This window comes from Piliocolobus tephrosceles, chromosome 10, assembly GCF_002776525.5.
Source record: "Piliocolobus tephrosceles isolate RC106 chromosome 10, ASM277652v3, whole genome shotgun sequence".
NCBI classification, from domain to species: Eukaryota; Metazoa; Chordata; class Mammalia; order Primates; family Cercopithecidae; genus Piliocolobus; species Piliocolobus tephrosceles.
The window spans coordinates 97,550,950-97,575,481 of NC_045443.1; the positions used below are offsets into that span (position 1 = coordinate 97,550,950).

At 38.8% G+C, this 24,532-nt stretch overlaps 1 protein-coding gene across 7 annotated transcripts in view; it reads right to left on the bottom strand.

Annotated features, from left to right (window-relative positions):
* ANKS1B (ankyrin repeat and sterile alpha motif domain containing 1B) overlaps window positions 1-23,569 on the bottom strand; it is a 1,351,669-nt gene extending 1,328,100 nt beyond the window's left edge. For 5 of the 7 annotated variants that reach the window (XM_023182451.3, XM_023182286.2, XM_023232645.2 and 2 more), the window contains exon 1: window positions 23,019-23,569. In XM_023182451.3, the coding sequence (XP_023038219.1) occupies window positions 23,019-23,152 (134 nt within the window). In that variant the 5' untranslated portion in view covers window positions 23,153-23,569. The remainder of the gene's footprint in view (window positions 1-23,018) is intronic. The other 2 variants (XM_023182541.1, XM_023182372.2) reach the window with 2 other exon arrangements.
* Window positions 23,570-24,532: the final 963 nt, after the last annotated feature.

Sequence of the window (24,532 nt, forward strand, 5' to 3'; positions counted from 1 at the left end):
CTGTCACCCAGGCTGGAGTGCAGTGGCAATATCTTGGCTCACTGCAACCTCCACCTCCCGGGTTCAAGTGATTCTCCTGCCTCAGCCTCCCGAGTGGCTGGGACTGCAGGCACCTGCCACTATGCCTGGCTAATTTTTGTATTTTTGGTAGAGATGGGGTTGTGCCATGTTGGCCAGGCTGATCTCAAACTCCTGACCTTGTGATCCGCCTGCCTTGGTCTCCCAAAGTGCTGGGATTACAGGCATGAGCCACCACACCTGGCCATATAGAAGATTTTTAGATCACTATTATGCCAGGTGTGGTGGCTCAGATGCCTGTTATCCCAGCACTTTGGGAGGCTGAGGCGGGTGGATCAACTGAGGTCAGGAGTTTGAGACCAGCCTGGTCAATGTGGCACAACTCCATCTCTACTAAAAATACAAAAATTAGCCAGGCATGGTGATGAGTGCCTGAAGTCCCAGCTACTAGGGAGGCTGAGGCAGGAGAATCGCTTGAACACGGGAAGCAGAGGTTGCAGTGAGCTGAGATTGCGTCACTGCACTCCAGCCTGGGTGACAAAGCAAGATTCCATTAAAAAAAAAAAATCACAATTATTTTTACAGTACTTTGGTTTGCCAGTCCATATCCTGGAAACATTTTAAGACTGTTATGATTTAAAAAGTGCTTTAAAATTCTCTGAGGGTAGATTATAAATAGCAAGGTCATTATTATTGTCAACTTAGGGTATATTGTTATTTATTTCCTAAAGTGAAAATTCCAAGAGAAGTTAGTTTGGCTGCTTTATATTGTCTACAAATAATCCTGATTTTAGGACAGGGCAATCTTCTGCAAGAATATAACAGTGAAATGACATTTTTTTCTCTTGAAATAGACTATATGCATCTGACTTATAAAAACTAAAATTGATTAAATGTCATATTGATAAAATGAATACTGTAGCTAATTACCTAATAATATATATTATATAGTTAGAGAGTATATTTTTACAGCTAGAGATGGATCTATATTCTGTAACATTAGACTTGTAGAGGTAACAGATAATTGAATATATTAGAAAATAAATGCAATACATATTAGATTTCTATTTCAACATATACCTCACTAAATTTAGGAGACAGTCTACGAGGGAAACAATATTAGACTAGGATCAGAGTCAGAAGAATCGAGTTGTAATTTTAACTACAAGAAGTGTAGTTTAGTGTTTTAACTCGACAGATTTTTGAGTCCATCTGCTTTTTGAATCTCAGTTTTGACACTTATTTGCTGTGTGACTTTGGGCAAGTTTTTTGATCTTTTAAAATCTTAGTTTCTTCAACTTAAAATTAAGATAAATATAGTACTTCTCTCCTAGGGCTGCTGTAAGGATTAAATGAGACAAGGCATGCAAAGAATTTAGTGGGTTATTAACATCACTGCCACCATCACCATCATTATTATCCTCATCACTATTATCATCACCAATGCCACTAATTCGTAGTCTTGGCAAAGTTATTAATCTCTCTGACTTCATTAAGTTCTCTCACCTATAAAATGAGAGGACTAGACTCATTGATCTCCATGTAGCTGTTATTCTTGTTAATATGAGATAGTGTTTTTGCGATTATGTAGGGAAAGCCTAAATACATGTGAAATGTTGTTGTCATCATCATCATCATCACCATCTTGTTACAGTCTTTTGGGCTCTGAAATGTTATGAAAAATGAAAAACCACTTATGATATTAATCCTTGGCTCTTCTGCCTTCTTATGTCAAAGTTGGGGCTAAAGCGGAGAGCAGTTTGGCAACCCCCCCACATCTTTGCTTTCTTCATCATTGTTCCATATTTACCCATTATATGTAGCAAATTACAGAAAACAGATAGGTCATGAAGCCAGGGCCAAAATAGGAAGAAGAGGAGGATGTCTAGGGCTGAGTTTGGCTTACCTAGGGCTTTTTTTTCTTTTAAACCAAAGACACGGGATCAGGGCTGGACACTTATGGAAGTTAGATAAGAGACAGACTTGCCTATACATTCATCTGTTATAAAGCCTCCTTCTTTCTTGCTGTTCCTTGGGAAGCTTTTTTTCTTTTTGGAGAACAGAAAGTCCTGTTTGGAGGACATCAGCATTAGAGAGTGTCAGAGAAGGTTATCATTGCCTTGGAAAGACCAAGTTGAATTTCTGTTTAGATAGAAATTGATTTGAAGTACAGGAAAATAAAGATGTGCCTTTTGAATAATATTGAAGGCTTTGCAGTGAGATCATGTATATATAATTAAGAAGTACATAGAAATGTTTAATTCTAGATTTTAAAAATCAGGGATAGTCATATTTACTAGCTGTCCAAACTACAGAAAATAATATTTGAAATATTTAGTTAATAATAATAACAACAATAATAGCAAATATTTGTTCAGCCTTATGGGCCAGATACTGTGCTAAGAGCTGATATGTGTTGCTATTTAAAATGCACATGTACACTGAAAAAATTATGCCTTCCATCATTGTATTTCTATCTAAATCTTTCTGTTATTTCTCGGTATAAGTTTCACCTACTTAATCTTATTTCCCATCATTCTCTTCTAAGAACTCTGCATTTTGGGAAAACTGTTTGTTGGATGATAGTTTTCAGGTTTTTTTTTTTTTTTTTTGAACTTTTAATTTTCAAATTTCATGTCCTTGTTTAGAACTCCTCTTCTCCCTCCTTTCTGTTATCCCTACCCATCTTTCAAGTCTTAGCTCAGATCTTCATCTTGAAGCTGTCTAAACTTTATAGCCAAAGTGGCTCCCCGTCCTTGTTCTAGGCACTAGTATGGTAGATAAATAGCATACTTGTTTGTTAAATAAGCACAGTGTTGCTTTTTAGATTTGAATGGACTGTAAGATTTTATTCTAGTAGCTGCTGACTGTGTAGTTGTTCCTCGGCAGCTGTGAATGGAAAAATAGAAATGATATGTTTTATTTGAATCTGGAATAATTTACACCAATCTTTTGTGTGGATTTCAATAGTTTAATAGTAATTCCCAGAGTAATTAGGCTGATTAGGTAGCCATTGAGGATGGCTTTAGCTATGTTTAAATGAGAATCTGAAAAACATGGCTCAAATTTACTAGTATGATGCATTTGAGAGATACACACATATACCATATACACATATACTCATTTTGCGTACAATGAAAGTAACAATTTTCAGTTAGATGTTTCCATTTTGAATATAATTTTGAAAAAAGCTGTAGTAAGTTTGTATTTGTAGTGTTCATGTCAGTTTTTATCTCACCTGACTTTATTACTCTGCCAATTTTGATAAATAGGTATATTTGAAGGCATTAAACCCAGCTATAAGCTGAGACTCTGGGAAGATTTATAAAATATACCAAAGTTATCTTCAGTGTTCTTTCATCTTTTTTTTTTGTACTGTCTCATTTACTTTCAGAATTTCTCTAGTCTACTTATATGTTTTAAGGGAAAAATGAATAATGTTTATCAGAGTAGTTAATGACCAGTGAAGAGATTGTAAGCATCTCTGTGAGACAGATTTTTCTGCAAGACAACAACTATAAATATTGAAGAAAAACAAACACATAAATGAATTACTTCCTGAAGCCTCAGGGGTTGTCTAGTTAACAGACTAGTTTTGTACTAATTATGAGCGACGTAGGGACTATTAATAAATGAATTTGCTTCCATTCCATAGGCACACAGAGTTTCTATTTATGAATACAGAGCATTTTCCAAAAGTTTGTTTAAAAGCTGCTTGTTTGGACCTTAAGGCACATTTAAGTTCCAGGCTAGACCACAAAGGCCTGAAATGTAATTCAGTATAATATTCTAGATGTCATTGTTGGGAGCTGGGGAAAGGATGAGGTGTGAACCACCAGGCATAGTCTTGGTCATGGGCAGTTCTTTTGGAATCTGCACCAGAGATGGCTCTTTATATATTTACAGAGCAAAAAGAAAGAGGTTTTCTTCACAATAGCCAAGATAATGAAATGATCCAAGTGTCCATTGACAGATGAATGGATAAAGAAATTGTGGTGTCTGTATTCACAGTGGAGGAATATTCAGCCTTAAAGAAGGAAATACTATTTCTCCTTTCTCTTTGTTAGTTTTCTTGTGGCACATATACACCATGGAATACTATGCAGCCATAAAAAAAAGGATGAGTTCGTGTCCTTTGTAGGGACATGGATGCAGCTGGAAACCATCATTCTCCGCAAACTGTCGCAAGAACAGAAAACCAAACACCGCATGTTCTCCCTTATAGGTGGGAATTGAACAATGAGATCACTTGGACACAGGAAGGCGAACATCACACACCGGGGCCCATTGTGGGGAGGGGGAAGGGGAGGGATAGCATTAGGAGATATACCTAATGTAAATGACAAGTTGATAGGTGCAGCACACCAACATGGCACATGTATACATATGTAACAAACGTGCATGTTGTGTACATGTGCCCTAGAACTTAAAGTATGTATATATGTATATATAAAGGAGATACTACCATTTGCAATAACATGAATGAAAGTAGAGGACTTGATGCTAAGTGAAATAAGCCAGACATAGAAAGAAAAATACTGTATGATCTCACTTATGTGTAGGATCTAAACAAAATAACAAAATGAAATGAAACTTCAAGTACATGGAAACAGAGAATAGAAGAGTGGTTACCAGGAATGAAGGATGTGGGAGAAATGGGCAGATGGAGGTCAATGAGAGTATAAAATTTCAGTTATGTAGGACATGTAAGTACAGAGATCTACTGTATAGCATGAGGACTGTAGTTAATAATATTGTATTGTATACTGGAAATGTGCTAAGAGAGTAGATTTTAGGTACTTGTACCACACACATACAAAGAGTAACAGTATGAGATGATGGATATGTTAATTTGCTTGATTATAGTAATCATTTCACTATGTGTATACATATCAAAACATCATGTTGTATACCTTAAAGAGATACAATTAAAAAATAGCCAATGCAAAAATGCAAAGTAAAAAAAATCGTATTCAGAAACCTAAAATATGAAACATAAAAGCAGGGCTTCTATAAATGAAGCAGGGGCAGATGGCCCAGAATCCTGCCTGCTCTTGTTTCTTTTCTATTCATCAATCTCAGGAGTATTTTCCAGAACCGAAGAACTACATAGAAAAGAGGCTGAAATTCTAGGCCAGTTACTCTGAGTAAGGGTTTTGGCCTTGTTAGAGGGAGGTATGTTAGTGTGTTAAGTAGGTAGTTCATGTGGGTCTATTTCTGTTTTTTGTGGTTGGTACTCTGTGGGTCCTTTCAATCCAGAAACTCATGTTCTTCGGTTCTGGGTTAGTTTTTTGAATTATTGATTTGATTTAGTCAAGTTTGTTTCTTCTATTCTCTCTTTCTGGATTTCCTGTTAAGATGTTGACCTTCTGGCTTTGTCTTTTGTTTTTTAAATGCTTTATTTCCTACTATCCTATATTACTAAGGTTCTCCAGAGAAATAGAATCAAAAGGACACACACACACACACACACACACACACACGGGTTGGGGGTTGATGGATTCATTTTAAGGAATTGATTCATGTATTTGTAGAGATTTCGCCATATGGAACTTCTCAGCCTCTAGATAACTTGTAATAAATATTTTTCTAGATTTCTATGTCCTGTTGGTTGTGTTTCTCTGGAGAACCCTGACTAATACATATTTCAGTCTGATGACAAAATTCCCTCTTGCTTTGGGGAGGTCATTTTTTGTTCTATTAAGTCCTTTGACTGATTGAATGAGACTACCCACATTATGGAGAATAATCAGCTTTACTCAAAATCCACAGATTTAAATGTTAATCTCATCCAAAAACATGTCTGCTAAGAAACACGCAGAATCATGTTTGACCAAATATCTGGGCACTGTGGATCAGCCAAATTAATGTATAAAATTAACTATTATACAAACGGTCCTTGATTTATGATGGGATTATGTCCTGATAAACCCATTGTAAATTGAAAACATCATAATTCAAAAATGCATTTAGTACACCTAACCTACTGAATATTGTAACTCAGTCTAGCCTACTTTAAACATGTTCAGAACTCTTACATTAACCAAAATCATCTAACACAAAGCCTATTTTATAATAAATTGTTGGATATCTATCACAAAGTGGGGTGAAATAATCTAACACAAAGACTATTTTATAATAAAGTATGGAATATCTTATATAATTTATTTAATAGTGTACTAAAACCAAATGGTTATATAGGTATAGTTTCTATTGAAGGCCTCTCACTTTTGCACCAAGGTAAAGTTGAAAAATTGTAAGTTGAACCATGGTAAATCAAGCACCATTTGTACCTTTGTTTTTTTTTTTTTTTTTGAGATGGGGTCTTGCTCTGTTGCTCAGGCTGGAGTGCAGTGGCATGGCCATGGCTCACTGCAGCCTTGACCTCGCAGGCTCAATCAGTTCTCCTGTCTCAGCCTCCTGAGTAGCTGGGACTACAGGTGTGCACTACCACGCCTGGCTAATTTTCTTTTCTTTTAGAGATGGCGGTTTCCCTATGTTGCCCAAGCTGGTCTCAAACTCCTGGGCTCAAGTAATCCTCCCACCTTGACCTCCCAGATTGGTGAGATTATAGGTGTGAGTCAGTGCGCTCATCCATTTGTACCTTTAAACATCTTTTTACTTTACTTTCTGGGAAATTTTGTCAGTTTATCTAACACTTAGGTTTATTTTACAAATCTCTTCAGGTTTTCACTTTTCAGCCTTCATTTTTCATGTTTGGGACTTTTCTAAAACATCCTGTGATCCTTGGTTGTCCATTTGTCTTTAAAAATTGGGCTCCGTATGTCCATCATAGTGCTATTCACAGTAGTGAAGACATGAGATCAACCCAGGTGCCCATCAGTGGTGGATTGGATAAAGAAAATGTGGTACATATTCACCATGGAATACTACACAGCTATAAAAAAGAGCAAAATTATATCCTTTGCAGCAATATGGATGCAGCTGGAAACCATTATCCTCAGTGAATTAACGCAGAAACGGAAAACCAAATAACACGTTCTCACTTATAAATGGGAGCTAAACGTTGGGTACACATGGTCATAAATATGGGAACAATAGACACCATTTTTACAGACAGTTTGTCGAAAAGAAAGCCAAAATTATGTTAGATTCGACCATTTATATTGTTTTTCTTTTTTGGCATGATTTCTTTTGTTAATAAAATAATTTAGTATGAACTGTTCTCCCAAGAGATAATATATAGAAAAAACCTGATTCATCACTGCTTCATGAAATGGCTTTCCATTACTTCCTCATATAATCATAAATCTGTAACTTTTTCTGTAGTTCTCAATTTTTAAATCAACCCCCGCCAAAACCCCAGTAAATTGTATCTACCAATTAATGACTCAGAAAATTTGGGCTCTGTGAAGCTAGTGCAAACTCTGTGTGCATGGGTGAGGCTTATTACTGTGGAGTGAGCAGACATGGCGGGGGTCCTCTAATGTCAGCATCTTTTAGTCTTTCTTGTTGGACATCCGGATTCTTCTAATCTTTCAGCCTGTCTATAAGCATTCTGGGAGCTGAACTGAGGAAGAAGTCTCTATATTCAATCTGTAGACTTTTACTTATTTTCTTGATTTTAGTTTTTTGTCCCTACCCTCAACCATAGCTCGGATTCTCCATCGCAGAGAACCTCTCTTTGACTCTGCAGAAAATAAGCCAAAGTCATTTGCTGGAGTAGGAGAGGGGTGGTTGGCTGGCTGTGTAGAGTGTAGTAAAATATCTGGAGGTTCATTTTCTTAAATCTACTTTCAGTTATTCCTTGGTGTTCAGTTCCACCTTCAAACTTATTTCCAGAGATGTACCTGATGCCACCTATTCCTAAACCCTTTGAAGATTTTTGTTGTGTATATCAGGTTGTTTTCTTGGCTTTTTCCATTTCTGATTAGGGATTCAGGTTTCTCAAGTTGGTTCATGTTCATCCATACACTTTCAAGTTTTGTTGCTGTTGTCTTCATTCCCATTCCTTTTCTTCTTGTGGTTTATGCCTTAAAAATCCCTTTATGGTATATTTCGTAGATTTTGAGAGAGTTTGTAGTTAATACATGCATTCAGGGTATCAGTTTTTATTTCTTAAACCTATTATGGGCTGGGCGTGGTGGCTCACGCCTGTAATCCCAGTGCTTTGGGAGGCTGAGGTGGGGATCACGAGGTCAGGAGATCTAGACCATCCTGGCTAACATGGTGAAACCCCATCTCTACTAAAAATACAAAAAATTAGCCAGGCGTGGTGGTACACGCCTGAAGTCCCAGCTACTCAGGAGGTTGAGGCAGGAGAATTGCTTGAACCTGGGAGGCGGAGCTTGCAGTGAGCCAAGATCGCGCCACTGCACTCCAGCCTGGGCGACAGAGCAAGACTCCATCTCAAAAAACAAACAAACAAACAAAAAAACAAAAAAAAGCCTATTATGGAAATTTCAAACATATGCAAAAGTAGAGAGAATAGTATTGTGAGTCCCCATGAATCCTTTTCTCAGCTCCAAGAACTATCAGTTGTCAACATATACATAAATTCCCCTACCTCCTCTGGATTATTTTATAGCAAATCACAGACCTCACATTGTTTCATCTATAAATGATTCAGTGTGTCACATTAAAAGATAAAGATTTTTTTCTAAAAGCATAACTGCAATAGCATTATCAAACCTAAAACAACCCTAATACAGCCTTAATATCAAGTATCCTTTGAATGTTTAAATTTCCACAATTTTATCATAAACATTTTTTACAGTTGGTTTATTAAAATAAGTATCAGTATCCAAAGTTTATTAAAATAGTCAAAGATTCAAGTAGACACTTCACTGAAGAAGATCTACAAATGGCTAATAAACACATGAAAATATGCTCAACATAAATAGTCATTAGACAAATGCAAATTAAAATCACAACAAGGGCCGGGCATGGTGGCTCACACCTGTTATCCTAGCATTTTGGGAGTCTGAGTCAGGCAGATTGCTTGAGCCCAGGAGTTCAAGACCAGCCTGAACAACATAGCAGGACCTCATCTCTATTTTAAAAAATCACGAGATATAAACACCCTCTATATACTACACACTCTGCACACACACACACACTCTCTCATACTCTCAATTGTTTATAATTTAAGAGCTTAGCAATAATAAATTTTGGCATTGATATGGAGAACTTGGAACCTTAATTGCTGGTAAGAATATAAAATGGTGCAACCACTTTGAAAAATTGCTTTCACAGTTCCCTAAAGTTTAAACATAGACCTACTACATGATTCCACTTTTATATTCGAGAAGTTCTAGGAATGAGCTATTGATAGACGCTACAACATGAATAAACTTCAAAAACGTTATGCTTCTTGCAAGGAGTCAGATGCAAGACTACATGTTGTGTGATTCCACTTAAGTGTAATGTTCGTAAAAGGCAAATCAATAAAAGCAGAAAGTGGATGAATGGTTTCCTATGGTGGGCACTGTCTTTTTAAATCTGTAGGTTTCCCTTTCCCTTTTGTCTTTTGTTTTTTTCAACGAACACCCTATCTTTTGTCCTTGACTTTTTTTTGGCTCACCGAGTGCTAACTTCTGTACTGCTTTCTCTCCACAGCCACTAAAGGAAGCTTCCCTGTCTCTGGTCACATCTTCTCTTTATAGCTTGCTTATTCAGCTGTTTAATTGGGTTGTGTAAAGGCTAAATCAGAAAATGTATGTGAATAATTTAGCATGATTTCTAGTACATAATCTGTTTAAATAATGGTATCTGGCATTAGGGTTCCCTGGAGAAATTGAAACAGAATACACACAGACACACACACACACACCCCCCATCAGTGCAAGTGAGAAAGAGACTTATTTTAAGGAATAGGCTCATGTGATTATGGGAGCTGGCAAGTTCAAAATCTGTAAGGCAAGCTGGGAGCCTGGAAATTCGGGAAAGAGTTGATGTTGTAGTCCTGTTTGAAATCTACAGCACATGCCAGGCAGGCTGGAAAGCCAGGTAGAGTTTCAGTGTTACAGTTGGGATGCGGAATTCCTTCCCCTTCTGGAATCCTTAGCCTTTGCTCTTAAGGTTTTGACTGAATGGATGAGCTCCACCTACATTAGGGAGGGTAATATAGTTTACTAAAAGTCTACTGATTTAAATGTTAATTACATTAAAAAAAATACCGTCACAGCAACATGGAGACTGCGTTTGACCAAGCAACTGGGCCCCATAGCCTAGCCAAGTCGACACACAAAATTAATCATCACGGTATCTATTATGATTATCTCTACAAGTTTTATATTCACTTAACTCTGAGTTAGTCAGTGACTATGCTTTTCATAGGACTAGGGGAGAAGAGCTCAAAGAAAGGACATGCAGCAGAAATCAGGCTGTCATGTGCCAGTCCAGTGGTTTCCAGCCATGACAGTTCTCATCCTGGAGTGCACAAGTGCACATTGGAATCACCTGGGGAGGTTTTAAGCTGCTAGATGAATGGGCCCACCTAGAAGCTTGTTAAAATACAGTGCTAGCCCCCTGTGAGTACGATTCTGGAAGAGCTAAAGATGTGCCCCGATTCCAGCCTAATATTTAGGTTCTAGTTTTTTTTTTTATTATTATACTTTAAGTTCTAGGGTACATGTGCATAACGTGCAGGTTTGTTACAAATGTATACTTGTGCCATGTTGGTGTCCTGCACCCATCAACTCGTCAGCACCCATCAATTCATCATTTATATCAGGTATAACTCCCAATGCAATCCCTCCCCCCTCCCCCCTCCCCATGATAGGCCCCAGTGTGTGATGTTTCCCTTCCCGAGTCCAAGTGAACTCATTGTTCAGTTCCCACCTATGAGTGAGAACATGCGGTATTTGGTTTTCTCTTCTTGTGATAGTTTGCTAAGAATAATGGTTTCCAGCTGCATCCATGTCCCTACAAAGGATGCAAACTCATCCTTTTTTATGACTGCATAGTATTCCATGGTGTATATGTGCCACATTTTCTTAATCCAGTCTGTCACAGACGGACATTTGGGTTGATTCCAAGTCTTTGCTATTGTGAATAGTGCCACAATAAACATACATGTGCATGTGTCTTTGTAGTAGAATAATTTATAATCCTTTGGGTATATACCCAGTAGTGGGATGGCTGGGTCATATGGTACATATAGTTCTAGATCCTTGAGGAATTGCCATACTGTTTTCCATAATGGTTGAACTAGTTTACAATCCCACTAACAGTGTAAAAGTGTTCCTATTTCTCCACATCCTCTCCAACACCTGTTGTTTCCTGATTTTTTAATGATTGCCATTCTAACTGGTGTGAGATGGTATCTCATTGTGGTTTTGATTTGCATTTCTCTGACGGCCAGTGATGATGAGCATTTTTTCATGTGTCTGTTGGCTATCTGAATGTCTTCTTTTGAGAAATGTCTGTTCATATCCTTTGCCCACTTTTTGATGGGGTTGTTTGTTTTTTTCTTGTATATTTGTTTGAGTTCTTTGTAGATTCTGGAAATTAGCCCTTTGTCAGATGAGTAGATTGCAAAAGTTTTCTCCCATTCTGTAGGTTGCCTGTTCACTCTGATGGTAGTTTCTTTTGCTGTGCAGAAGCTCTTTAGTTTAATGAGATCTCATTTGTCAATTTTGGCTTTTGCTGCCATTGCTTTTGGTGTTTTAGACATGAAGTCCTTGCCCATGCCTATGTCCTGAATGGTACTACCTAGATTTTCTTCTAGGGTTTTTATGGTATTAGGTCTAACATTTAAGTCTCTAATCCATCTTGAATTAATCTTCGTATAAGGAGTAAGGAAACCATTCCAAAAATCCCAGGGCCCTTAAAAATGATGCTAAATCTACTCTACCTGTGCTCTACAAGTGGAACAACAAAGTCTGGATGACAGCACATCTGTCTGTAGCATGGTTTACTGAACGTTTTAAGCCCACTGTTGAAACCTACCACTCACAGAAAAGAAGATTCCTTTCAAAATATTACGGCTCAGTGGCAGTGCACCTAGTCACACAAGAGCTCTGATGGAGATGTACAAGAGACTAATGTTTCCGTGCCTGCTAACACAACATCCATTCTGTAGCCCAGAGACTGAGGAGTAATTTTGGCTTTCAAGTCTTCTAATTGAAGAAATACATTTCATAAGGTTGTAGCTGCCATACCTAGTGGCAGCTATAGAACCACTAAGAACATTTGCGGGCCAGGTACAGTGGCTTATGCCTGTAATCCCAACACTTTGGGAGGCCAAGGTGGAAGGATCACTTGAGCCCAGGAGTTCAAGACCAGTCTGGGCAACATAGGGAAACTCTGTCTCTACAAAAAATTTTAAAATTATCCAGGCATGGTAGCACATGCCTGTGGTCCCAGCTACTCAGGGGGATGAAAGGAAAGAATCCCTGAGTCTAGGAGGTCAACGCTGCAGTGAGCACAGTGATCGTGCCACTGCACTCCAGGCCTGGGTGACAGATTGAGACCCTATCACAAATAAATAAATAAAACATTTGTGATTCATGGGAGGAGGTCAACATTAACAGGAGTTTTGGAAGAAGTTGATTCTAACCCTTATGAATGACTTTGAGGGGTTCATGATTTCAGTGGAGGAAGGAACTGCAGATGTGGTGGAAACAGCAAGTGAAATAGAAGTGGAGCCTGAAAACTGGACTGACTGACAACAATCTCATGATAAAATTTGAACAGATGAGGAGGTATTTCTTATGGATGAGCAAAGACATTGGTTTCATGAGTGGAATCGACTCCTGGTGAAGACACTCCTAGTGAAGACACTGTGAACACTGCTGAAACGTCAACAAAGGATTTAGAACATGACATAAATAAAGCAGCAGCAAGGCTTAAGAGGAATAACTCCAGTGACTCCAATTTTGACAGTCCTACCATGGGTAAAATGCTATCAAACGGCATCTCATGCTACGGAAACATCTTTTGTGAAAGGAACAGTCAACTAATGTGAAACTTCATTATTGTCTCATTTAAGAAATTGCCACAGCCATTCCAACCTTCAGCAACCACCATTCTAATCAGTCAGCAGCCAACAACATTGAGACAAGACCTTCCACCAGCAAAAGGATTACAACTTGCTGAAGGCTCAAATGATCATTAGCATTTTTAGCAATGAAGTATTTTTTAATTACGTACATTGTTTTGTTAGACATAATGCTGTTGCACACTTAACAGAATACAGTATAGTGTAAACATAACTTTTATATGCGCTGGAAAACCAAAAATTTTGTATGACTCACTTTATTGCAGTGGTCTGAAAACCAATCTACAATATGTCTGAGCTATGCCTGTACATCTAAGTAATAACTTCTGATATAGGCAAATATTATATGTTTATATCTAAAATGGGTTTATATAATCTAATAAAAAATTCTAGCGACTAAATGAGTAGCAAAAAGAAAAGACTTTTCTATCACCAGTCATATACTCTCTCATTTCTCACGTCTCCAGTCAAATCCCTTCCCCTTCAGCCTTTAAGAAGGAAGAATTAGCCGGGCATGGGGGTTCACACCTATAATCCCAGAACTTTGGGAAGCCAAGTCAGGAGGATGGCTTGATTCCAGGAGTTCGAGACCAACCCCGGAGTTGAAGAACAGTCAAGGCAGGAGGATCGCATGAGCTCTCAACAACAGACCCCAACAGACAGGGTTTCCCTATGTTGCCCAAGTTGGTCTTGAACTCCTAGGTTCAAGTGATCCTCCTACCGTGGCCTCCCAAAGAGCTGGGATTATGGGCATGAGCCACTGTGCCTGTCCCACAAATGTTCTTAATGGTGTCTAGCATGGTGAATCCTTTCCAGAAGGTTTTCAATTTACTTTGTCCAGATCCATCAGAAGAATCACTATGTATGGCAGGAGTTTGAGGAACAGTGAGGCCCTGTCCATACAAAAAAAAATTTTTAAATTTGCTGGGCATGGTGGCACGTGCTGGTAGTCCCAGCTACTTGGAGTCTGAGGCATGAGGATCACTTGACCCTGGGGAGCAATGAGGCTGCAGTAAGCTGTGATCACACTGCTGCACCCCAGCCTGGGTGATAAGAGTGAAAACTTGTCTCCAAAAAAAAAGGAAGAATTGCCACCTGTATCCAACATTCTCTTACAAGCCTGGCAAAATCCACTCCATTTGTTCTGCCAGAAGAGGTCGATGGCTTTCCTGTTTTGGCCTAATGTTTTGTTGCCTCTTTAAATGAAAATATGAACAGAGCTTTCTTTCTAAAAGCTTTACCAATCAATTACAACTTCACTATGAATTAACTGTCAGGTCCCACAAACACTTTTTGGTGGTAAAGAAACAAAAGAAAAGGCACTGGGCCCATGAGGTTAGAGGATAAATTAACACTGATGTATAAGCATTCCCTTTCCTCTGCAGCCTCACCAGCATCTATTGACTTTTGACTTTTAAATAACAGCCATTCTGACTGGTGTGAGATGCTGTCTCACTGTGGTTTTGATTTGCACTTCTCTGATAACTAGTGATGCTGAGCATTTTTTATATGTTTGTTGGTCACTTGTATGTCTTGAGAAATGTCTGTTCATGTACTTTACTCATTTTTTAATAGAGTTACTTGTTTTTTGCTTGTTGACTTATAAACAAGTTCCCTATAGATTCTGGATATTAGGCCTTTGTCAGATACATAGATTACAAATATCTTCTCCCATTCTGTAGGTTGTCTGTCACTGTGGAAAGCAGTACAGAGATTTCTCAAAGAACTTAAAATTGCTACCATTCGACCCAGAAATCCCACTGCCGTGTATATACCCAAAAGAAAATGAACCATTCTACCAAAAAGACACATGCACTCATGCTCATTGCTGTGCTATGCACAGTAGCAAAGACATGGAATCAACCTAGATGCCCATCAATGGTAGACTGGACAAAGAAAATGTGGTACGTATACACCATGGAATACTATGTAGCCATAAAAAAGAATGAATCCATGTCCTCTGCAGCAACAGCTCCTCCAATGGAGCTGGAGGCCATAATCCTAAGAAAATTAACAAAGGAACAGAAGACCAAATACCACATGTTCTCACTTATAAGTGGGAGCTAAATATAAAGCATATATGAACAAAAATAAGGGAACGATAGACACAGTGTACTACTAGAGGGTGGAAGGGGGGTAGGCTACAAAACAGCCTATTAGTACTATGTTCACTACCTAGGTGATGGGATCCATGCTCCAAACCTCAGTGTCATGCAATATTTCCATGTAACTAATCTACACACATACTTCCTGTATCTAAAATCTGTTGAAATTATTTTTTTAAATATTGAGATAGGCTGGAATCTAGAGATGATGCCAGCTGGCACAAAAACTGGAGCCAGGGTGAACTTGTAGTAATTAGAAAAAAAGGCTTTTTTTCTGAGACGTGATTGAGGAGGGTTAAAGGGAATGTGGTGTGGGAAACAGAAACAGGAAAGGAGGTTGACTGTTTATGCTCACATCCATCAATCAAGATTTGATCCAATTTGATCAAAGAATGGTAACAAGTCTAAGAAGTTTGTTTCAGTTCACTTAACTAGAAGTAATTAACCACTTCAAATAAAGCTACTCTCATAACACAACGGAATCCAAGTAAGTCTACTGTACAGCTTAATCAAAGTTCCATTTCACAACTAGATCCATGAAGACATGTCGTTTAATAAGAAAGCATGATTCATAAGAATCAGATTCAGAGATGAACACTCTGGACAGTGCAGTAGAAGAAACAGAGTGTTTTAGTCTATTCTGTGTTCCTATAAGAGAGTACCTGAGACTGGGTAATTTACAAACAACGTATGTTTTTGTGATTCAGATTTCCGGATGCTGGGAAGTAAAAGAGCATGGTACTAGCATTTGCTCACCATTTGGTGAGGACCTTCTTATTGCATTATCCCATGGCAGAAGGCAGAACCGCAAGCAAGCATGGGAAACAGAAAGAGGAAATGGGGCTGAACTGATTCTTTTGTGAGAAGCCTCCCATGATAACTAACCCACTCCCACAATAATGGCATTAATCCATTCATACATGCAGAGCCCTAATCACCTCTAAAGGGTCTCACCTGTTTGTTTTTGTTTTTATTTTGAGTAGGGTCTCACTCTGTCACCTAGGCTGGAGTTCAGGAGGCATAATCGTTGCTCACTGCAGCCTCAAACTCCTAGGCTCAAGCAATCCTCCCCACCCAGCCTCTCAAGTACTTGGGGCTACAGATATGCAATTCCACACCTAGTTATTTTGTTTTGTTTTGTTTTTTATAGAGACAGAGTCTCACTATGTTACCTAGGCTATTCTTGAACCCTTGGCCTCAAGTGACACTCCCGCCTCAGCCTCCCAAAGCCTGTGATTACAGGTGTGAGCCACCATGTCCAGACAGATCCCATCTCTTCATACTGTCACAGTGACAAATAAATTTCAACATGAGTTTTGGAGACAACATTCAAATCATAGCACTGTGGAAAACATAATTTATTCTTTGGTCATATTTTTTGATCCATCTTCAAAAATCAATTAAAAGCCTTACCCAGATTTAACACAAATGTAAAATTTATTTGATATCCTACTGACACTAAAGAACAAAAGTAGACTCTAAGAAAAGTTTCTAGATCTGTATTACACAAGAAAATTCAATGAGTTTTCAACTGGCATTGTGCCTCTGCTTGCCTGTAAGGCTTACATAACCATGTCCTCACATGCATGAGAAAGAACTGGAAGATAGAAGAGTCTTCTTTGTAAATTCCTTTTTCAAATATAAAATATTCTCCCATATCAACATATGATGAGTAATAAAAACTCACTGTATTTTAATTAACATCATTCTGCAATATGTCCAAAATGGAAACTAAAGACACTCTAAAATGCATTAAGTGTTAAATATCTTCAGGTTCAGGTTCCATAGTTGAAATTAGTCTTTTCTAACCTTTGTCTGGCATTATAGTCAGCTTCCATTTCTAGTTAAATACTCAGAAATAATGTCTACCATAGGCTTCTGATCGAATTTTCCAAAATTACCTCAAAATTATTTCATTATATAACTGAACTAATCAAATTGTTTACTGTCACCTGAAAGATTAACTTGCTAAAGTCAGTAGAGGCACTAATAAATATTGTATGCTTCTGCCTTAATGTCAGTGAAGACTTGCATCAGCCTTTGTCATCTGTAAGAAATCACTGTCACACAAGAAACTGCAAAGGATGGGCAGGTTGAGTAGTAGTCACTGGCTGGTTGCCCTAGTTCACTGCTACACATCACCCTCAGTGTTTTGAAAAGGGAGCTGAAAACCCTGCTCAGTGAAGAAAGAGGTCAATACCAAAATTCGCTCTCCTTTCGCCTTACTCCCCATCATGCAGCTGGCACTGTTCACTCTGGCAGATACAGCTCCCTGAACATAATGGTGCAATCACCACTTCAAACATCATTACTATCTAAAATAGATAACCCACTTGCAACTTGACTATTTTTATAGATATAACGTTTTCATGGAGCTTAACTGCTCTATTTGTGATTTATTCCATTTAACCAATGCAGTTTCCCTGAAAGTGAGTTTCTTATATCAGAGTCCCAATAACCACAATTGCCCAAATAGTTGTGAAAATTACAGTACTTCCTAGTTGCCTGTTACCTCCTTGTACTCATCACCAAAATGTCATGAGCTGAATCCTAAATCTGAAAAATTATAAGCTCTCTGGTTTTTATGTCTTTGGTGACCAGAAGATTGTTTCGCCCCACTTCTTACCGATCTACTTTTTCATATGGGGATCTTAAGAACTGTATTATTTATTTCTGACAAGAATTTACTAAATACCTTTTATATAAAACTAAACTCTTCGAGGCATTAAAAAAAATCAAATAAACTGAGGCATTAATAAACTTTTATCACTATATTAAAATACAAATAATTCTCAATCCGATACTCAGCAAAAAATTAATTAAATATACATTTTACATGGAAATTAGTTTTGTTTAGAATAAAAGGTAGTTATGCCAAAGGAAGAGAGTTTTTTTTTTTTTAAGATTTTGCAGCTGTCTTATAAAAGATATGTTAAATAAACTGAAATTTCACATAAAATGTGGAGGAAGAAAAGGAGGGAGGCAACTCAATTTTAGTGCTCTGATGAGCTCAGATTTCTTCAAGGATGAAAGCGGGTAGTAAGAGGTATAACTGCAAGCAAACACAAAAAAGAAATACATACTTGTCCAGGAAAAACGCTAATGTCCTTTTAAGCTAAGTTTGAAAAACAGAAAGGAGGTGTAATAGTTCACTAATTTAACCTCAAGTTCTGACAGAGTAAAAGGAAAACTGTGGGTAGTTTTAAACCACAAGAGAATTTTCTATGATATCTAACAATGCCAAGAATCTAATTCTTCCCAGCTTTTATTTTGCTTCTATTTTCCCTATTCAGAACCATTTTCAAATCAGAAGGGATAAACAAATAATTTCAGGAGATTATTGAAGGTCCAAACAGAGACCATAAGGGACAGTAAGCTGCTTTAAATAAGTATGCATATCCAGACCCAGAAGAATTAGATGCAAGAGGGTAGCAGGAATTTTCGCCAATACTAGGAATTACCAATGACTCACTGCCAGAAACAAGCCATAATAAAGTAGACTGATTTTGATGGAATTTAAAGGGATAGATCAAAGGAATGCCATACACTTAAACACAGTGTGAATTTAGAAAGGCAGTAGATAAAATAACTCACAATATTCTCACAGGAACAATGGAGAGAAATAGCTGATTGTCTATTACGTGGCTTCAATTCTGGTAGAAATACCATGAGTAAAGGTTGCTACTTTAAAATTTATATTAAGTTGAAGAGAGGTGTTTTGGGGATATAACACAGTGTGTTGAATTTAGGTTATAGAAAACATGCTTATTAAATCTCTGGATGATACAGAGGACAGAAGTTAATATGCTGAAAGACAGATTGAAGAGTTAGAAAGAAGAAAAAAAAAGAGTCAAAAAGATCTAGAGAAATTACAAATACAACCTAAAACAAATCAGATAAAATGGAATAGGAATATTTTAAGCTCAACCAACACTTTTAAAAGTACCAGAAAGGGGAATCATGGCTTCACAGGTCATTGAAAAAACAATACCAAGAAATTGTAATCGACTATATGTTCAACTTGAGCCAACACCATTACATGGCCCAGAAAATCTTGACCTGTAGGTAGGTCTTAGATCAATAATAAAGAGATAATAATTTCATTGTATCATGTTGTAATAGCTGCTATTTTATTTTAATTACATAATACATATTCATTACAGAACACTGGAAAATGCAAATAAGGAAAAGGAAAATAAAGCCCACCACAATTCCACCACTCAAAGATGAATACTATCTTCATTTTGGCATCTTATCATTCCAGACTACTTAAGCACATTATAAATGTTCACACAAACTTATTTTTCCTTGCAAAAACAAGATCATACTATAAATGCTTCTTGTAACCTGTTGTCCTTGGGTATTTTATTCAGCCATAATGTTCTACTCTGGTCAAGGGACATCTACTGCATTTTGTTAATTTCTAGTCACCATATTTTAAGAGGGTCATTGCAAAATTTGAGAATATATAAAGAAGGAAAAAGAGAGTAGTGAAAAGTATGAAAACTAAGTTCTTAACACCTATGCTCTCTTGCCATAATAAAGGTCAATACCCAGATGATAGCTCTTCCATGAAAAATACTTATAAGAAAACAAAAATACATGCACCCAAACAACTATCCTGGCAGATGAATTAGACTATTTTATATTGACCCGTACAGTCAATCTACTATCAATTGCTGAAAGTCACAGGGAAGTGGATTTTAGCTCAATGACAAGAAAATTTTTAAAATAATTACAGCTGTCAAAAATAGAATGGATCTAGTCATTGGAAGGTCTAACAGGGCTGGAATAACTAACAGGTAAGAGATGTTACAGAGAAAATTTGTGCACTAGGTGAGAAGTTGGAAGAAAGGTCCCTCCCTATATGAAGATTCTATGATTCTAATGACAAATTTACTGCCAGTCCAATATGAAGCAAATCTTTAGTCATTAAGGCCTTAAAGAATAGAGTCAAGCACTTTAGAGGTGCATGAAAAATATTAACAGTAACGATGAACACCTATATGCTAAATGTTTTGCATTCATTACTTATCCTTTTATAACAATCTTATATGATAGGTACTATTATTACTATTTCCATAAGAGTAGTGAGGCTTAGAGAGGTTTTATAACTTATTAAATGGCATTCTTACTTTTGCTGAAAATTGCAGTGCCACCCAAAAGCATACCGGATTCCCCATTATACAGTTACTGCTCAAAGGATAATTTCTTATTATCAGTAGGTAACAAGTAAACAGAAGCATCTTCAGAAAAGTTCTTGTCTAGTGAACCCTCAAAGGGCAGTTGTGAGATTTTTTTAATTAGAAAAAAATATCAAAATTTAAGGAATTTCAAATTATTCTTCGTAGCAAAAAATGTTCAGATTGGACTGTCTAAATTGGCCATATACCTTTAAACTTTTGTGAATAAAACAGATTCAATGAATGAGACTTAAAATGTGGTAAAGCAAATCTGAATTACACATTTTCAAATCTTTGCCACTATTAATTATGTGACCATGGGCAAGTCCTTAATCTTATCTTTTTATTCCTTCATCTGTGAAATGAGAATGAACCTCCTAAGGCTGACATAAGAATTGAATGAGATGACACATGTAAGCATTTAGCATAGGGTCTGACGCCATTATTACCCAACCCAAGTAATAAAGCAAGTGGGGAAAAAGTGCCAAACATATTCTACAGCTCATTCTAAAACATTAAGAAATTTCAAAGTGCCATTATGTTTGATAAGGGGACACATTTTCCATTATCCTGCCAATAAATTTCTGATGACAATCATTTTTGAAATAAAGTGACAACTAAATAACATGTGCCTTCTTAGGAATGTCATTTTATGCAAATGATCGCCCAAATAATACAATTTCAACTCTCATTTTCTTCAGACACCATTCATTCAGTGTAAGATGGATAAAAGCAAGTTTTAAATTATTGGTTTTGTTTGTGATTTTTACAACTTGGTTCGAAGTACTCTAATAAACACATGTTGTTTACTTTTGCTTGCTATGTGCAATCTTTGTTGTAGAGCTACTGCTGCTATCTTTGACAACACCAGCAAAAGAGAAAACCTCTCATTCAAGATATACGCTCTGGGTCACTATTTTGATACGCTAGTGTTCACTAACATTAAATACTTGGTATTTTATCCCTAAAACTTGACATCTATTCTTAAAAAAAAAAAAAAAAAAATCACAGCTGGGAAAGGAGTATTTAAAGGATGTTTGCTTTTGAGTTTTGTCACAGTGTTTTTAAAATACGATTTATCACAATAAAATTAACTGAAGTTCTCACTGTTCTCAAAGAATTCCTCATGTTTTCCCAAAAAAAATGTTTATTTTGAGAAACCTCTTTCAGCATACCAGTTTCTAGACATAATCATTTTTATAGCTGATGGATCCACTGACAAATATTTTTATTTTACCTATAACTTAAAACTGTAAAGAGATAAAATGCTTTTATATAAACTACATGTGACTACAGGCAATTATCAGAACTGCAATCTGAAATACATACACTTTGTCTACCTGTGTTTGAAACTGAAGATTATTTAACAAGGGAGTACACACAAGTCATTTCTATGACCTATTGAAAAAAATGTCCTATAAATATTCATTCTTCTGACATAAACTATCATTCCAATAAAATGTCACTGCCAACGAGTATATAGAATAACATATGGGGCTTTTTAAAATCCCATCAACTACTTTTCAACTAAATTTATTTCACTGTAATAGAAACTTTTCATTTTCCCTTTTAACTAGTCCTATAATTAATTGCACTGTCTGACCACCACGACCTATGAGAACTTGTGTAAAGAACGCAATGTCATCACCCAAAAGTTTCTATTAAGCACTTGTCAAGGGTACCATGGAACAGTTTTTTAAAAACCAGGGAAATCACTTGGGTTTTTTAAAATTTTTACAAACATAATTGGGTTATCCAAGAGATGTTTTAAGGCGAAGATATGAATGACAATTGATGACTCCAAAAATATCCAGGATGAATTGGATAGCCACGATTTTATAAACTAAAGAGCTTCCCTTGAATTGTATCTAGTGAATACTCTCCAGGCTTCCTCCCTCCCAGTTGATTTCATTTGTCCATCAATACAACTTTCAATAGTTTCTCAAGTATGCAAATCAACCCCGCTATTTCCAAGGTACTGCTGAACGAAGACCTTGACATTTTTTAAAATGTCATCTTAGATTCTCCAAGCAATACCAGTCTCACCTACATCTTCACATTAAAAGGCCTCTACTATATTCCATACACACTATCCCAATCCCGACCTAGCATCCTTCATCCTGAGCTATAATAACCAAGTTTCACTCAGCTATGTCCAGGTAACTGAAAGTACTGCTGGGGCTGCCTAACCTGCCTCATCAAGTTTTACACACACCCTGTACTGAAGACATCTCACCAGAAAGAAGGTTCACTCACTTCATTTTGTGGGATCATAACCCACGGCACAGCAAACGCCTTCTGCAAGAGAAGGTAGGAGCCACCGAAGGCTGTGGCTTTTGCAGGGTAATTGCATGCACGCAAGAGCTTCCCTGACAATTTCATTTAACTAGACAAAAAAGGCTGGGTTCAAAGCTGCAAATATATAATAAACGTTGACGGAAAGCGGGTGGAACGTCGATTTTCTTCAAGCAACACTAGTACATGTACAAGTTCTGCACCACGGCTCAGAGGAAAAGTAGCTTACTGACGCATTGATGGAAGGCTATTTTAAAATTACTCAAAGAATCTAAGGCATCAATCTGACTGGGAGGCTCATACCTCCTCTCCATACACGCAGTCTGTTTTCCTATCTAATTTAAGAATGAATCGCTGGCAGCCACCAGGTGCAATAACCGTGAGGAGGAGGACGTATATCCATCACAATGCATAATGAGGTGTGCCAACCCCGGAGCTGGTGCCCGTCCTTACCTTAGCAGATTAGACAGGGGCAGGGGTCCGGATCCACCGCCCAGGATCCCTCCTTTCCTGCCAGACAGGAGTTTCTCCACCAGAGCCACATTTCCAGTGCGAGCAGCTTCCAGCAGCTCCTGGTCCTTCCCCATAGTCTCTCACCGGCTCCCCCACGGAGTCCTTACCCCCCTCGGGTCCTCCTCCCCACCCACCCCCACTCCCCAAAATCCAGGGCCCTCCTCGCCCCACCCTAAAATAATGCAAAAGCTTCAGCACGGAGATCTCCCTGCAGCCCCAGGCAGGGAGCACCACTCTCTCCTCCTCTTCGGGGCGCAGCTTTTACAATGGGGATCAGACCATGTCTTGAAAGAGGGGCTGGCCGAGCTGGGAGCCGCGACGCGCCCCCACAGCCACTCCCCTGTATTCCCGAGGCCTCGTTCCCGCGGGTGGGGCGTGAGGGGGTGGGGACTCGGGGGTGCTTTTGAGGAGCGGGAGGAGGGTGGTGAGGACTGAGGTCGGAGGAGGAAGAGGAGGCAGCAGAGACAGTCCTCGCTGGAGCGGGAGCGCAGGGAACACCCGCGGCGGCGGCAGCGGCCCGCGCGCCCTCCCGCCCGGCCCGGGCTCGCCTCAGCTTCCTTGGCGGTTACGCGGGGGCGGCGTCCGCGGCGGGGAGGAGCGCGGCGGCGCCAGCAGCTCGTGCGCCGTGGCCCGCGCCGAGGCAGTGCGGTGCGGACAAGCCGCAGCCGGCTCGTGCGGAGGGCGGCGGCGGCGGCGGCGAGGCCTGGCGCGCGGGGGGCGTGTGCGAGCGGGCAGGTGCGGCCCACGGTGCGGCCCGAGTTGGGCGGCGGGCTGGCGGGGAGGGGCCGGGCCGGCTGAGGCGGGGCTTCGGCCCTGATATTCTCTTCGTTCTCGTGGGCGGGGACCCTCCCTCCTCCACTCTCCTTGGAAGAGCGTTAACCGTGTAAGGACTGGAGTTCCCCGGGCCGAGTCGGCTCCTCCTCGGCCCGGCGGGCCCCGGCGACACGCTTCGGGTCTGTCACGACGCCTGAGGAAAATCCTCCATGATAGGGATGGGGAGGCTGGTGACACTGGGGAGGGGCCCTTTGGCCACCGCTTCCATCCGAGTCTAGGCAACTTGACCGGCATTTCGCCCTTCCTCTTTACCTCCCCGAGAGAGCCTGAGATCTGCCCTTGGTTAGAAAGAAGAGGCTCGTTTCGTCCTAGTTTCTGTGGCACCGGCCACCGAGCAGTTGTGACTGTTCCAGTTTTTCTAGAGTCTTCAATCAGCCCATATTTTAGTTGGGCTTTGGAGATCTGCTGACTTGTAAGAATACCAGGAAAAAGGCTCTCATTGAAAATTTCTCCACATCCACACTCGAAAAATATAAATGGGCATGGATTAGAGATCCACTTTAATTTGCATATATCATCAGCAATTCATTGTGCATGGTTGGCATGACTTGTTAGATGCTCTCCTTGGCCGTCGTGGAGAACGCGCGTTTATTTTCTATTAAAACTTCCTGTTACACCTT